The 15,355-nt window shown below is 49.7% G+C and overlaps 1 protein-coding gene across 1 annotated transcript in view; it reads right to left on the bottom strand.

The window, feature by feature from the left end:
- The window catches only part of LOC138388427 (stimulated by retinoic acid gene 6 protein-like), a 35,706-nt gene extending 23,607 nt beyond the window's left edge, over nucleotides 1–12,099 (bottom strand). Inside the window, exons 1-2 of the mRNA XM_069476609.1 lie at nucleotides 11,941–12,099; nucleotides 1,170–1,245 (exon numbers count right to left, since the gene is read on the bottom strand). Coding sequence (XP_069332710.1) covers nucleotides 1,170–1,245; nucleotides 11,941–11,960 — 96 coding nt within the window. The 5' untranslated portion in view covers nucleotides 11,961–12,099. The remainder of the gene's footprint in view (nucleotides 1–1,169; nucleotides 1,246–11,940) is intronic.
- Between the last annotated feature and the right edge of the window lie 3,256 nt (nucleotides 12,100–15,355).

The raw sequence follows: 15,355 nt of genomic DNA, 5'->3' as shown, positions 1-15,355 counted from the left end.
TGCTTTTCTGGTTTTCCTGCATTACTTCTCGGACTTCTTTGCTGGATCATGCTTTACCCCCCCTGGATTTGGGGTTCCTCATAGCTCAGTCCCAGGGTCATGCCTCTCCTCGCCTGACCTTCTCTTCCTTGGTGATCTCATCTCACATCCGTGCTTTTCATGGCCATCAACACACAGCAGACTCACAAGCTTGAATCTGCAGCCCAGGCTTTGTCCATGAACTTCAGAACTGTACATCCAACTACACAGCTGACATTTCTTTTTAATGAGTTAAAAGCCTCTCAAAGCTTTTATCAAAAGCTTCAGAACATCTTAAATGGAACTCATGATTTTCCTCCTGCCCTGTTCCTTCATCTACCCCAAACCTGGATCTCTTCTCATTTTCCTTAACTAGCGAATGGCAGCTACCGTCATCCTTCCAGCTGTGCAAGCTAGAAACCCAAGAGTCATCCTCGACACCCCTCCCTCCGCCTAACCTCCCTACCCAACCCATTACGAGGTCCTGTCATTTTCACCTCTTAAACTTCCGGAGTTGCCCACCGTGTTCTAGGATGAGCTAAATCGCCTCTCACCTGGACCCCTGCCACAGTCTCTTAATTGGCCTTCCTGCCTCCTCTCTTACCTGCCTCTAACCTGATGTCCACACTGCAACCACAGCGATCTTTTAAAAATATAAATCTGATTGCACCACCTTCTGCTGGACACACTTCCACTTCTCCCCATTGTACTTAGCTGAAGGCAAAACTCCTTAACACGGAGCCCTGCAGGGCTCTGCCTGGCCTGCCCCCCATGTCCCCAGGCTTCTCTGCCTCAATTCTCCACCCCGTCACGCTGGCCTTCTCAGCTCCCCAAACTCTGTCTTCTCCCCTCCTCCTTTGCACATGCTGTCCCCTCTGTCTGAAATTCTTAACTTCATATTCCAGCTGACCTCAGCTCTGTCGTTACTTCCTCAGAAAAGCCGATTTTGACTCCGTTAAAAGCCAGTATCCCCGACTCTTGTGCCCTTAAAAGCCGCCTTCTGCCTGTGTCGTTGGTGCATAATGTAAGAGGTTTTAGAAGGAGACTCAGCTGGCGTCTCTCCCCTGAGCTACTCAGGTCTCTTTGGGAGCCCGTGTGTGGCAGCAGCGTAGCTCCCCCCCCCCCCCCGCCCCTCCCCTGCCTTTACTCACTGACGGGATGAGGGAATAATGGAGGAAGAGCTCCATGTCCACCAAGCTTGCACAGCCGCCGTTTAGCTGCCTGGTCCTGAAAAATGGCCAAAAATCACGTTCACATCCACCATCACTGCTGCAGTCATTGACCCTTTAGCCTTGAACATCACGGGCGGGAGTTTGGCTTGTCTGGCCAAATTGGTCTTTTTTAACTTCACTTTCTCAGAGCCAATGCTGCTCACCTGCTCACCCTAAGGGGATTAACCCTCTTCCCTATTTCTTGCTCTAGCTTGATTGTCTATGCAGCTTCCTTGCCAGCTGGAACTAACTCCCTCATTTCCCCGTGACATGGCCAGAGGCAGATTGTGGTCCTGTGGGGCCCAAAGCCTATGTAACGTAAGCATCCTTCATAAGTAAAACTACAAAAATATCTTATTTATTCACACTTTATGGGAGACATATGACCATGTAAACAGTTCACTAGTGTCCCTCCCACCCTGCCAGAGCCTTGGAAGTATCCTGTGAGGGGCCCTGAGACTGAAGCATCATGAACTTTGCAGCAAAACAGCCTCCAGACATCGCTTTAGCCTGGGTGACAGTGAGACCCCACCTCAAAAAATAAACAAACAAAAAAGAAACACCGGTAAGAAAAAAATATCCAAAGAATAGTAATCCACCAACAAAGAAAAAAGACAAATATTCAATAAATACTTAAAATTAAACTAGTAATGAAAGAAGAAATTAAGATGAAATGCTGTTTTGGAGGAACTATAAAAAATAACTACCCAGCATTAGTGAAGGTTAAGACAAGTTGGTATTCATTTACTGGTGGTCACAGTGTATACTGGTATAACCATTCTGAGGATTAATTTTGCCATACGTATCAAGAGTCTTCAAAATGCAGCAATTCCATTTCTAGGAATTCTATTTTTAAAAAATATAAGCTGGCCGGGCACAGTGGCTCATGCCTGTAATCCTGGCACTTTGGGAGGCTGAGGTGGGAGGATTGCTTGAGGCCAGGAGTTTGCAACCAGCCTGGGTGACACAGTGAGACCCCATCTCTGCAAAAAATGAGAAAAATTACCTAAATATGGGGGTGCATGCCTGTAGTCCTGGCTACTTGGGAGGTTAAGGCAGGAGGATCGCTTGAGCCAAGGAGTTAGAGGCTGCAGTAGGCTATGATCCTGCCACTGCACTTCCACCTGGGCAACAGAGCAAGACCCAGTCAATCAATCAATCAATCAGCTAAGGAAATAATCAGAGAGGTACCTGAAGAATGTACTAGAATGCTAAGAGATCTCTCTCTCTTTCTCTCTAGCTCTCCCTCCTATATGTGTATCAATTTGAGACGTAATACATGCTCATTGTAAAACGTTCAAAATATTTACAAGTGCATAAAGGAGTAAAATGAAAATCCTTTCTTCTCCCATAACTATATAGTTTTTAAGCAAAAATTGTATCAGACTAAACTAGGTGTTTTCATTTAATAAAGGAAATTTCTCATGTCAGTATATACAGACTCGTTTAATTATTTTTGATGAGTGACCCTGCCTAGACAGATTTGCTGCTGGACCTGTCTCCTGCTTGCAAGGGCTGAGCCAGGAGTTAGTCTGGAAGCATCTCACAGCAGGTGAACTCAAGGAGGGTCTATGTGCAGCCCTCTAAACACGGGGTCCATAGCCATGGAGCCTGGCTCGCCTGGGCTGACCTCCCACTCCAGCAGCCACTGTAGTGAACAGATAAAGCATGCACTGGAGTCCAAGTTAGACCACTGAGGCCCATTTCTTGGTTTCTGAGGCTCATGCTGCTTCCTGGTGGGTCCTGGGCTGGTCGGGCAGATTTATTGGAGGGTGAACAGCAGCTACAGGGCAGCAGTGAAACAGCACTGCCAACTGTAGACAATCTGCCCAACACTGACGATGGCTTTAAAGTGTGCTTATAATATATCACTAAATGAAAAAGAAGTTAAAAGATTATAAAACAATATGACCCTGAGTTGTTAAGTGGTCATCTCTGGGTGGTGAGATTAGAGATCATTCTACTTTGTTTTTCTTTATGTTTTTCTCAATTTTCCAAGTATGGTACAATAGAAACGTATTTCTTGACAGCTGCTAATCTATCTCCAGTGCTCAAAAAAGTGTCTGACACAAAATAGATGGCCATAAATGCACGTGGAATGAATGGATGGGTTGTTTTCATACTCAAAGAAAAAACTGAATGTTGTCCCAAAGCAATAAAGTACCATTCTGATGGGAAAACGTCCATGAAATCAGCACAGCATGAAAATGCAAGGCTTGTTCTGTGACAGGGGAAAATTCACAAGTCTTTCACTAAGTTAAACATAATTGCATATGAAATCTAGGAGGGTCAGCAAGATGGCCAACTAGAGTTGCCTGGTGCTTGCCCCCTCCGCAAATGGGACAAATACAAGGAAAAAGCAGCTACGTTTTGACTGGAGCGACTGAGGACGTACCCTGGAAAACCCCGGGGGAGTGACAAATTCCCTGTGGAGCACAGAAGGCCAGGATAGCACCACAGACAGAGGGGTGGCACACCCTGCCTCTGCCACTCTGTCTCCCCACTGGGACGGGCTCGGAGTCAGGAGGGACATCTCATGAGGAAAAGGTAAGCCAGGGGCCTACAGTGGTCCCCATTACCACCACAGACGCCAGCAGTCTTTGCTACAGGCGAGTCCCCCAGTCCTCACGGGCCCGAAATCGAGTTTGGAGAATTGCTGGGAGTTTGCACAGCTGCATTCCCCACACGAGGAATCCCCTTTGTATCCCGACTCCCACGACCTAAGTCACTACTGCACAGTGTCATCTTCAAACCAAACCCACTGCTCAAATGTGCCCTGCCCTGGGGGCCAGTAGCCACTGACTCTGTCCATCCATGAGGCCCTGCTATCATTCCGTCGTATCTATACAGGTGCCAGCAGCCGCACAAGCCTAGCTGCCTGGAGCCTAGACCCAGTGGAATGGTGGAGATCACAGTATCTAAACCCACGTGGCACCCGTCTTCTATGGAACAAGCAGACCTGCATGGTGGGGAGGCCACTGCAAACGCTGGGGACCCACTGTACCCTTGCACCTATGCACACCTGTGGGCACATGTGCCAGCCCTAACAGCAGTGGCCTGTTCCCTCAGAGAGACCACTGCACAGCCAGCCAGACTCCTGCATCCCTGCATACTTGCACCAAGCTTAACGGAAAGCATGGTGGCAGCCCTACCCCCAGGAGAGACTACCATACAGCCAGCCAGCCTGCCACACCTGTGCCCAGCCCTGCAGCCAGTCCAGCGGTGACCCTGCCCCCTATAGGGTTCATTGCACAGCCACCTGGCCTGCTGCACCTAAATGCACCCATGCCCAACCTGACAGCTCATGTGGCAGCGGCCCCATCCACCAGAGAACCTGCTGTGCAGCTAGCCAGCCTGCCACACCCAGGCATGCCCCCAAGATAGCCTGCCACACAGCAAGCAGGCCATCACTCCCATGTGTGCTTGTGCCCAGCCCAACAACCAGCCTGGCACCCTCCTCCCCAGCAAAGCCATGCCATCACTGTCACAGAATCCTGCAGCCTAGGCCACAGGCACACTTGCAGACATCACTATGAGGATTACAGCTGAAGAAACTGCAGAGACCATGCTACTGTGTCCACCCAGAACCAAAGCCAATGCATTATACTCAACCAACACCTTAAGATCCATTCAGAGAAAAAAATTTCTCCCTATGAAAGCTGCTCCCTAAAATTGGAAAAAGTGAGTGTTACACTAGATGCAAAGCTAGCACGAAACACATGATAGTAGCTTTCATCCATCGATGTCACTTTATTGTTTGTCCCTATGTTCTAGGCACTCTGCTATTTTATATTACCTAATTTAACCCTTACAAAAATCTAAGGAGGTAGGTTATATTATCCTCTTTTTAAAATGAGGAACCGAAGCCAGGAGAGGTTTGATGATTTACCCAGGGGGAGATGAACCAAGCTCCCCGCACGTCACTCTCCTCCCAGTCCCAGCTGGTGGCTCACATGGTTGCTCAGAGCTCCTAGAGGTCCCTGGCCTTCCAGACTGCGGCTGATTCATCTCTTATCCTTAGAGCCAGCCAGTGCCTGGCACAGAGAGGCTCAGGGGATGTTTATGAAATTTCATGGGAATCTCCCCCAGGGACCTGAGGCCCAGAGAGGGGCAGAGGTCAGAAGACATCACGCAGCCCAGGACTTTTCATTGAGCGCAGTGAGCTCAGCGATCAGGTGCTGGGCACCTCGTGGGCACGGAAGGACTGGTTCCCGCTGCTCCGTGCAGAGGAGGGTTAGGGAAGGAGGAAGAGGTGCGTGCACAGTGTGTGTGCGTGTCTGTGCATGTGCGTTCATGTGATGCCTCCCACAATGCAGCAACCCATACACTGGGGTGTCTGATTCTGCACCAGTCCTTCCCTGGCTTTGTGAATCCCATGAACCCCCAGTTCGTGCAGCCTCTGCAGAATCCGTGGAGGTCTGAGCTAGAGGCAGAGGCGTGCTGAGACTGGCCTGTGCCAGCTCGGAAGAATCAACTGCCCTGCCGTATGGAATTTCTCGAGCCAGTCGTTAAACACCACCACTGTTAAAAATTAGATTGTATAAACGTATAATTAAATAAGTTATATTAAAAACAAAGATAGTAAAGAACCAAAACTGATCACTTCCTAATTATGTCGCTATCTTTTACCATTAGCTGCACTCTTGTGTTTATGCACTATTAGCTGTTGTGTCTGGGTGACGGCAGTGCTATGCCACGGTGTGCCGCCCTGCGTCTCCTCCCACTCCTGCTCAGCGACTTCACGCGTCTCGAAATCAGCCATCATCCATGGCTTACACCATGGAAATCAGCAAACACTATAAATCAGGGCTTGATTTATTGTTTTGTAGATTGTCTATAAAGTGACAGAGAAAATGTTAATAATGCAGATTCAAAAACATATGTTTGTAGCCATTACACTGTGAATAGCAAAAAATAATCGAGATGTTCTTTCAGAATTCAGAAACTTTTATCTCATTCAGCAAAGTAGTTCCTGTCAATTGATGAATCAGTGAAGTTCTGACATCTTGTCTTTGTTGTTTCGCGTTTATTTTACTCATTAATGTAAATAAAAATGTCAACCGACATTCATGTCAAAGCTATGCTCGCTCATCCATTGCAATCACAGGTTGGCTACAGATACAAGGTCAGCACAAGTCGATGGAGGCATCCTGCGAGAATTAATTGGCCATATGGAATTTGCAATAAAGAGCTTGTATATTTTATTATCTGTAAGTTATGTGCACTGTATCTGTTATATCAGTATAATTTATAAGAAACTTACATATGCGTACTTTTTTCAGGGAGGCCAGTGATTACACATTTCCCAGCACACCACTGGGCAAAAGTGACCCTGGCCCTGGGCGTGGCCTAAAGTAATGAGGACTTCCGAGTTTGGAGGACTGAGGTGAACATTGTGCTTTAGAGGAAAGACAAGTTTAGAGGAAAGAACATAGGACAATGCCAGCGTCCAACCCTACGCCCTGCCTTGCATAAGTCCTTTTCCCCACTCTGTAAAATGAGGAGATTGGACCAGATCAGTGTTTTTAAGTTTTTTGACTACAAGTCACAGTTGTATGTGTTACATACAACACATAACGCACAATTACAGCTATGATCCAATTCAGATGTGTGTGCATGTGTGTGTTTAATAAATTTCACGAAACAATACCCTCACTATGCTCCACCCCCTTTGATAGGCTTAATTCGATTCAAATTTCTATTCTGTCCCAGTCCATCTTGTAAAATGCTGGTTATAACCACTAAATTAATTTTGCAACCTACTCATGAATTGCAACCGTTTGGAAAAAAATAAACAAACAAAGAAACTTGATTGTCAGATGATTGCTGGGGGCCGCATACACCCGTGAGGGCCCCTGGCTTGATGACACTTTCAGCAAATATGTGACTTTGCACTGCAAGACCTGCAAACACCATGACCTGCTCGGATGTGTAAACAGCAAGAGAGGTCATTTGGAAAGTTTAGCCCAGACCTCATATCGCCTCCTCCTGCTCCCGACCCAGAGTCGTTCTGCCCTCCGCCCCTCCCCCAGCCCCTTTGAACTTACCCTCAGTGCTCCCAGCACTCATCACGTGGGCTTCATGCTGTAAGGGCACTTTTCATGTCTAATCTCTTACTTTTAGGTCATGGATTTTCAAAAGCTAGAAACATGCTTTATTTAAGTTTGAACTCCAGCCATCCCCCACCCACCCCCGACCCTGGGCTTCTAGACTTGAGACAAGGTACATAATAAATCCACGTCAGTGCTTGTGGAATGAATGAGGGAAGGGAGGAAGGGAGGAAGGATGGGAGGGAGGAAGGGAGGGAGGAAGGGAGAAAGGGAGGAAGGATGGGAGGGAGGAAGAGAGGGAGGAAGGGAGGGAGGAAGGGAGGGAGGAAGGGAGGGAGGGAGGAAGGGAGGAAGGGAGGAAGGATGGGAGGGAGGAAGGGAGGGAGGAAGGGAGGGAGGAAGGGAGGAAGGAAGGGAGGAAGGGAGGGAGGAAGGGAGGAAGGATGGGAGGGAGGAAGGGAGGGAGGAAGGGAGAAAGGGAGGAAGGATGGGAGGGAGGAAGAGAGGGAGGAAGGGAGGGAGGAAGGGAGGGAGGAAGGGAGGGAGGGAGGAAGGGAGGAAGGGAGGGAGGAAGGGAGGGAGGAAGGGAAGAAGGGAGGGAGGAAGGGAGGAAGGGCGACACAGGCCACACTGTGCGCACGTGGCCTGCCTACGGCTGAACAGCAAATCCTGCCGACCCGGGACACAAACACCCTCATCCACTCCTGGTCGCGGAACCACAGACTCAAGGCTCTGGAATCCACCCCATCTGAGGTGTGGCTGCCTCTGCGCCCTCCCCTGCCCCCACCCCCATGGGGCAGCCTCGAAGCCCCACTGGGGCATTTTCGGTGGTGGAAACACCGGCCTTCCCAGCCTGGCCCTTCCATCTTGCTGACGGAGCCGGGCCCAGGGGGCAAGCGCAGGCTTCGGAGCCAGGCCGACCTGAGAGCTGAGCCCAGCTCCACCACGTGCCAGCTGTGGGGCTGTGGGCAAACCCTGCCCCTCTCCAGGCCTCACTCTTCTCATCCTAAAAATGGATCCAACGCCCCCCTTCCAGGGTGCTGAGAGATCCAGTGTCTGGCCTCTGCACCCAAAGAATAATGGTTCTCTCTCTCGGTCCCTTCCCTGCTTTTGGATGGCTCTGACCAAAGAGAGGAGTGTTTCCTTTTGCAGAGCTGGGAGGGGACTCTCCCTGGTTGCCATACTCTGGGCCTGTCTGCTCCTTTGTCCCATTTGGGGCATTTGGGCAGCCTTTGTCCAGGCTGAGCAGCAGCAACCTCTGCCGTTCCACAGCCTCTGCCTTCCCTCCCCCCAGCTCGGCACAATGCTGGCACTGTCACACTCAGCCAGGTGGATGTCCCTGGCCTTGGGCCCCTGACCGCGAAGTGGACTGCAGCCCCTCATCTGGTTAACCAGTAGCCAGAGCGGCTCCCCACGCCTGGCCCTGTGACCAGTCTCACACTTCTGTACTGCAGGAAGGGTGGCCCAGAGCCCTGCACCTGGGCCCAGAATGGCCCAGCCACCCTCCCCAGCTGCCGCCTCCTTAGAAGCCCTCATGTGAACAGGCCTGAGCAGGAAGAGCTGCTTCGAGTCCATCCAGCTCTGCTGCTGAGTGCTGTGCTGAGCTCGGAGGACCCATGGGTCTCAGTTTAGTCGCTTCTGGATTGAGGGGATGGCCTGCCTGGGACACAGCCCACTGGCACGGCAGCCAGTCCACTGGCCCTGCCTTTTCACCGGTCTGTGTCCCCCACTGGATGGGGGGCTCCCTGAGAGCAGGGACCCTTCTCACTCAGCTCTGGGTGCCCAGCTCCTGGCCCAACCTCTGGCAACAGCAGGTGCTCATTGATGTTTCCTAACATCGCTCGAGGCCTTACTCTGTGCCAAGCTATGTTTGAAAGGATGTATGCTAATTAATTCATCCTCACACCGGCCCCATGGGAGGGGTACTATTATCACCCCGTTTCACAGATGAGAAAACTGAGGCACCAAATGATTAAGAACCTTGTCTGAGCACTCACAGAGTGAAGACAGGAGAGTGGCAGGGGCTTGTAAAGGTTTGACAGTGAACTTGTGCACCAGGTCACTCGTGCAGGAATTAAGAATTCCGTGGAGGGATGAGATGGCAGGCTGTCTGTGGGAGGAGCAGGGGAAGGAAGGGATGACGGTGAAGCAAGCCTGGCTGTGTGTTGACAACCGTGGTAGCCAGGTGACAGGTATGTGGGTGTTCCTTGTACTAGTCTCTCTTCTTTTGTATGGGCTTGCACATTTCCATAACATAAAATTTAAATGTTTAAAATAAAATAAGGGGAAGTTCATAAATACCATAAACCCACATGGGCTTGCTGACTATTTTTTCTGTTTTCTTCCCAGTTCCTTCTCTTCCCTTTCAGGCCTGCCCCTGGCAGCCTCCTAGAGTCACCTATGGCTCTCTGCCCACCTGTGTCTTACTGTCTGTGCGTTTGTCTCTGTGTCTGCCACTTTCTGGGAATGGGGGAAAGTTCTGCAATAAAGCACACACACAGACACCCTGTTTTTATTCCACTTCCTCCCAGGGCCTCTCTCTTTCTTTTCTGTGTGTCCAAATCCCTGTCCTCTTTGCCTTGGCCTTGACCACTCCCTTCACTCGGCCTTACTATACAGCTGGGAAAGGGCAGCTCCTGTCTGGTGCCCTCCCTCACAGGATGTGCATGGGTGTTTTCACGTGTGTCTGAAAAGTTCAGAGAGAGCTAGTATGAAAAACAATCAGAGCCAGGCTTGGGGCTCATGCCTGTAATCCCAGCACTTTGGGAGGCCAAGGCAGGAGGATCGTTTGAGGCCAGGAGTTCAAGACCAGCCTAGGTGATGTTGCAAGAGCAGTCTCTATAAAAAATAGAAATTAAAAAAAATTAGGCAGGCATGGTGGCATGCGCCTGCTGTCCCAGCTACTTCAAAGACTAAGGTGGGAGGATCGCTTGAGCCCAGGAGTCTGAGGTTACAGTGAGCTATGATGGTGCCACTGCACTCACTCCAGCCTGGGTGGGCAACAGAGGAAGACCTTATCTCAAGAAACAAAAAACAAAAAACAGTTGGTTGTTTGAGAAGACAATAGCCATTTTTGCTACTCCCTACCATTCTTGACTGTCCAATACAGAAATATTGATTTTCGTTTCTTTTCCCTTAATAAAAATAACAAAGATTATAGCTATCATTTATTGAATGTTTACCATGTGCTGAACACGGAGCTAAGGTTCTTATAGTTATTACCTCACTTAATCCTTTCACAACTATGTAGCATGTACTAGTATTCTCACTTCACAGATGAGAAAACTGAGGCTCTAGACAGGTTAAAAAGTCCCTTGGCTAGTGAGTGGCAATGCTGGAATTTGAACTGTTCTTTTATTTTCTAAACAGGAAACACGTTCAGGCACTAAAATGACATTACGACATTGATAACAGTTTCACATCCGGGGTCCTCAGAGGGCACAGTGACACTTACTCTTCACTGGCAGACAAATCTGAACAACATGCTCAGGCCGAGCTCCGCCCTGTGAGATCACAGGATCAATTGCCTGTCTCCTGGTTGTCTCTTTTGGATGTTCCATAGGCACCCTGGTCTAACATGTCCCAGCTGAACAGCCCACCAAACTGCTTCCCCGCTGGGGTCATCGTCTCAGGAGTGGCACCACCACCCCTCCACATTCGTCCAAGTCAGGGACCCGGGTCATCCTTCACTCCTTCCTCTCCAGTCCCTGCCAAAGCCAGACACATCTCCCCACCCCCACAGCCACCACCCTCGTCCAGGTGACTGTCCTCTTCATCTGGCTGCCGCAGGAGCCTCCTGCCCAGGTTCCTACCCCCAGCCCTTCCTCTACCCTGTGACCAGCGGGACTTTCCTAAGGTCCACATCTGACCACACCCCTGCCCTGTTGCCTCTCAGCCACACCCCTTCTCGCCTGTCCACGGAGCCAGCTGGAGGGGGGCGCAGGAAGGACCAATTCACCTAGACTGCCAAGTTCCAGGCCCCGCCTGCCCCTGCCTGCCTCTGGCTAACTCCCCACTCTCTCTGTCCACCCGCCCTGCAAGCCCTCAGCTCCCTCCTCTTCTCCTGTGGGCAGGATTCCAGGTATCTCCTTTTCTAAGTGAGTCTCACTGTACCTGTCTCGGTTTCCATGGCTCCTGTTCTCTCTTGTGTCCTACGTAGTGTCCTTTCTAAACAGATACTATGACACCCGAAGATGGTGGTTCTATTTTTTGTTATATTTTGGAGTAGACTTTTCAGTTCTTCGATCTTAAATATTTAACAGTTATGGTAAGAATTCTTAATTCCTGCTACCTGGGCAGGACTTTACAAATCTCCAATCCTGTAAGCCGTGGGTTAGGTAAGACAGGGATAATTTGTAGCTGATTAATAGCTGAGGAAACTGAGGCTCTAAGATTTCTCGGGAATGACAGAGTCAGGATTGGAACCCAGGTCCTCCGACACCACATCCAGGCTCTGCCCGCTCCACTCTGTGTCTCTGAACTGAAGATGAGAAGAATCTATTCACCGATCCAGTAACCTATCTACAGTTCTTTCCTCCAAGCCAGGCTGCCTAAAAATCAGCAAATCTCTCTCTCCCAGTTTCCATTAATCGCAAACATTCAAGACAGTTCCCCAAACGCGCGGGCGGCTGTCCGGCGTGGATCGTCTCAGACCTGCTCACCTTGTGTTTTCGGGAAGCATTTTGGTGGAGAAGCACTACCCTGCAGCCCCGGTGGGCAATTTGCTGGCAGAGGAAGCTTCTCTGGATTCTCCTTTGGGCTCCTCCAGGCTCTTGGTTACAATTGCTTCTGATAAGCTGGTGTTCTGCCCAGTTCTCTTCACAGCACCCAAAAACTCGGAGAAAAGGCAAACATGCAGTCAAATATTTACCCAAGAAACGAAAGCCGGCGGGCAGCTCTCTTCCTCATTTCGGAACAGTGCTGGCTACTGTTCTGCTCTTCCCCCCCAACCACGCTGCAAGAGCAGGACCTCTCTCCTGGTTCCTCTCCCCAGGCTCCCGCTGGCCCTTTCCGCCCCTGCTCTGGGCACTGGCCCCCTGAGCTGTCAGAGCTTTGCCCAGCAGCCACGGCCCCTTTGGCTGGCTGTAAAAATTATTACAGGCAATAAACCGGGACTCTGCCTCAGGGCAATTAACTAGGACCACCGGCTCCCAGATTCTCTTGGAGACATGGCTGTTTCAGAGCTGGACCCCACCCATAGGGCAGAGCTGGTAGCTGTCTGCAGGGGTTCTTGCTCCCGTTCTGTAAAGCACGGCTGTTGCTGTGAAGGATCTTCCCAGCCAGGGCTCTACTCCCCAGCTGCCCTGGCATCCAGGAGCAAACGCAGGCTAGGTCCCACTCGTGGAATGTGAGCGGAAGTGATCCGTGTGCAAGTGTGTCCTTTCTACCTTCTCCTCCATCTGCTAGCTGGACTCTAAGGCGCTAAAGGACGTGGGATCACAAGATGCAAGGAGTCTGGGTCCTTGAACCACCGTGTAGAGAAAATCAGCCCCTGCACAGACTGTCCTTTCACAGACTAGTCCATGAGCAGAAAGCAAAGTCCTACTGTGAGAAGCCAGGGAAGTACGAGGCTTATCTGTTACAGCAGCTCGGGTACCCTCGCTGATGTGGCACAGAGTGCCGAGGGCTTGTAAGCATCACAGGGTCCAACTCCTTTATTTTAAGGGTAAGGCCTCATTTTAGCTTAATTGCCTCTTTAAAGGTCCTACCTCCAAATGCGGTCACCTTCTAAGGTACTGGGAGTTAGGGCTTCAACGTATGAATTGGGGAGGGGAGGCATGGTTTGCAATTCAGTCCATAACACTCCTGATCCGATCAGCCATGGTGGAGAGGAAAGGGGTCATGGAGGCAGTGACCAGACACCACAACTGACGAATCCAGGCCCTTGCGTTTGCTCATCTGACCCCCTCACTCCTGCCTGGAGCGCCTCCTCTCACCTCTGCTTAGCAGCATCGTTTTTGTTCCCCACTCCTGTCTCAAGCATAGCATCTGCCATGAAGTGTCTCCTGAGCACCACGATGCAACCTTCTTTCTCCTGGCTTGGCCTCCACCCCTCCTATCCCGTGCACTTGTTTGTTCACGTAACACATACGGAGAAGCAGTCTGGTGCAGTGGTTCAGAGTGTGTACTTCATTAGCTGTGGGACTTTGTGCAAGGGACATTGTTAACCTCTCTGAGCCTCAGTTTTATCTGAAATAAGCTATGCCCGCCTTATAGATGTATGAGGTTGAAATGAGCTAAAACACATGAAATACTGAGGAGGGTGCCTGGCACACAGGAAGCGCTCAATGAGCATTAGCGTTTACCGGGTGCCTACTACGTGCCAGGTACTGACTGGGATGCTGAGTACACAGTCACATCACAGCTGACTGTGTGCAAGTCCCAGCTCCCCCTCTAGGTTACAGTGGCTCGGAAGCCACAGCTAGATCTGATTCATCACGATATCTGGGATACAGGGGTGGCCCCATAAATGCTTATTCTTGAAATGAAAATGATGAAAGAAAAATGAAAAAGATAGAGAAACGCAAAGATTGAGTACCACATAACTCTCTTAGTTGGGTGCCTAGAAACAAAGAAACACTGTAAGAGCATTTCCACTGAAAGCAGGCTCTCTGTCTCCCTCACTGGAGGAAGCAGTTCCTGTAATGTCTTTGCCACGTTATTCAAAGAATTGCAAATCTCTTCGCCCCCTAGGCACAAGGAGATTATATAGCTTCCAGGAATGCCCCTCTGTGGTGCTTCCTGGTTCCACTGCCCGGGTTTCAAATGGATACTTTAAATTCTTGAATGATCATGGCCATTTTCCTCACAATTCTACAATTCCTCTCTTCACATCATTAAGGAAGAGTCATTATTGAATTGTCACCAATCTCCCTGGGAGGTTGGAAAGGCAGTCCACCTTAAAATGGAGAAAAGCTAACACATTTGTTCTAAAACGCTTCAGTTCAGAAAAATTTTGTCCCTAGCAACAAGGGCTTATTTCTGAGGCGCTGCCATGGTCCACCCATGATCCCCTTTGAAACTGGCATGGTGTATTTCATATGCCCTCTCTGGGGCTTTCGCATTTTAATGTTGAATCTAAACATAGAACTTGACTTGTATCCCCAGAATTTTTCAACATTTGATTTCTCTCCACCGTGCTAACCTATGCAAGCCTTTTTGAATATCACTTCTTCTATCCAATGCACATTCATTTCTTTTTCCAGCTTTGAGGCACTTGAATACTCTCCTTGAGTTCCTCTAGGTTATTGATAAAAACATTAGACAGAAGCCCTATAGCACTCCACTGAAGACCTCTTTCCAGGGTCTATGTCATGGTGTTGAGGTTGGCAGAGGGTGAGGAAAGAGATGACTCATTACACCAGACCCACGTTAGGAAGAGTTACAGTATTTGATCCCTGTATTTCGCAGGGTTCAGAGCTTGGATGATGTTACAGAAGGAAATTCAACAATGTATCACAAAGGTTGTACTTGTTGTGAGCTTATCACAGGACAGCCTCTATTGATTCTATAGAGATATGGTTTAATTATTAGATTTAGAAACAGAAGAACTCATATCTGGAAGACCCAGTGCAATTTCTTCATTAAGTAAGATTGATGGCTTTCTGGGGCAGGTATGACCCTTGAGTGGGGACTCTTTTTCTCTCTTTGAAAAGGAATGAAACCAACCTATATTTTGATCGCAAACAGGCCTGGTTCCCCCCTGCTAGTAGAATACAGCCAAACTCCTTAGCTGGGCATTCAGCGACCTTTGTGATCTGGCCCCAGCTTGTCTTTCCAGACTGTCCTAGATAAGACTCAACGCTGGCTAAGCCCACAGGAGAGCTGGGGCTGCCCTCTCAGGCCCCATCCTCCTCCTCGCTCCTCACTCGTTCATCCCTGTGGCAAATACTCACGAAGCACCTATGCACTGAGAACCGTGCTAGTCCCCGAGGACAGACGCTCTTGGCACTCACCTTGTTCCTCCTCCCCGGGTCTGAAGCCAAGAGCCTGGCTTAAGCAGTGTCCCCCCAGGGAGAGATTTAGCGTTTTGCAATTTCTCACGGATGGAATACAGAGACCGAGGGACGAGATCAC

This window comes from Eulemur rufifrons, chromosome 7 (genome assembly GCF_041146395.1).
Source record: "Eulemur rufifrons isolate Redbay chromosome 7, OSU_ERuf_1, whole genome shotgun sequence".
NCBI lineage: Eukaryota > Metazoa > Chordata > Mammalia > Primates > Lemuridae > Eulemur > Eulemur rufifrons.
Note: the sequence above shows the minus strand (reverse complement) of the source record. Positions and strands in the feature narration are given on the sequence as shown.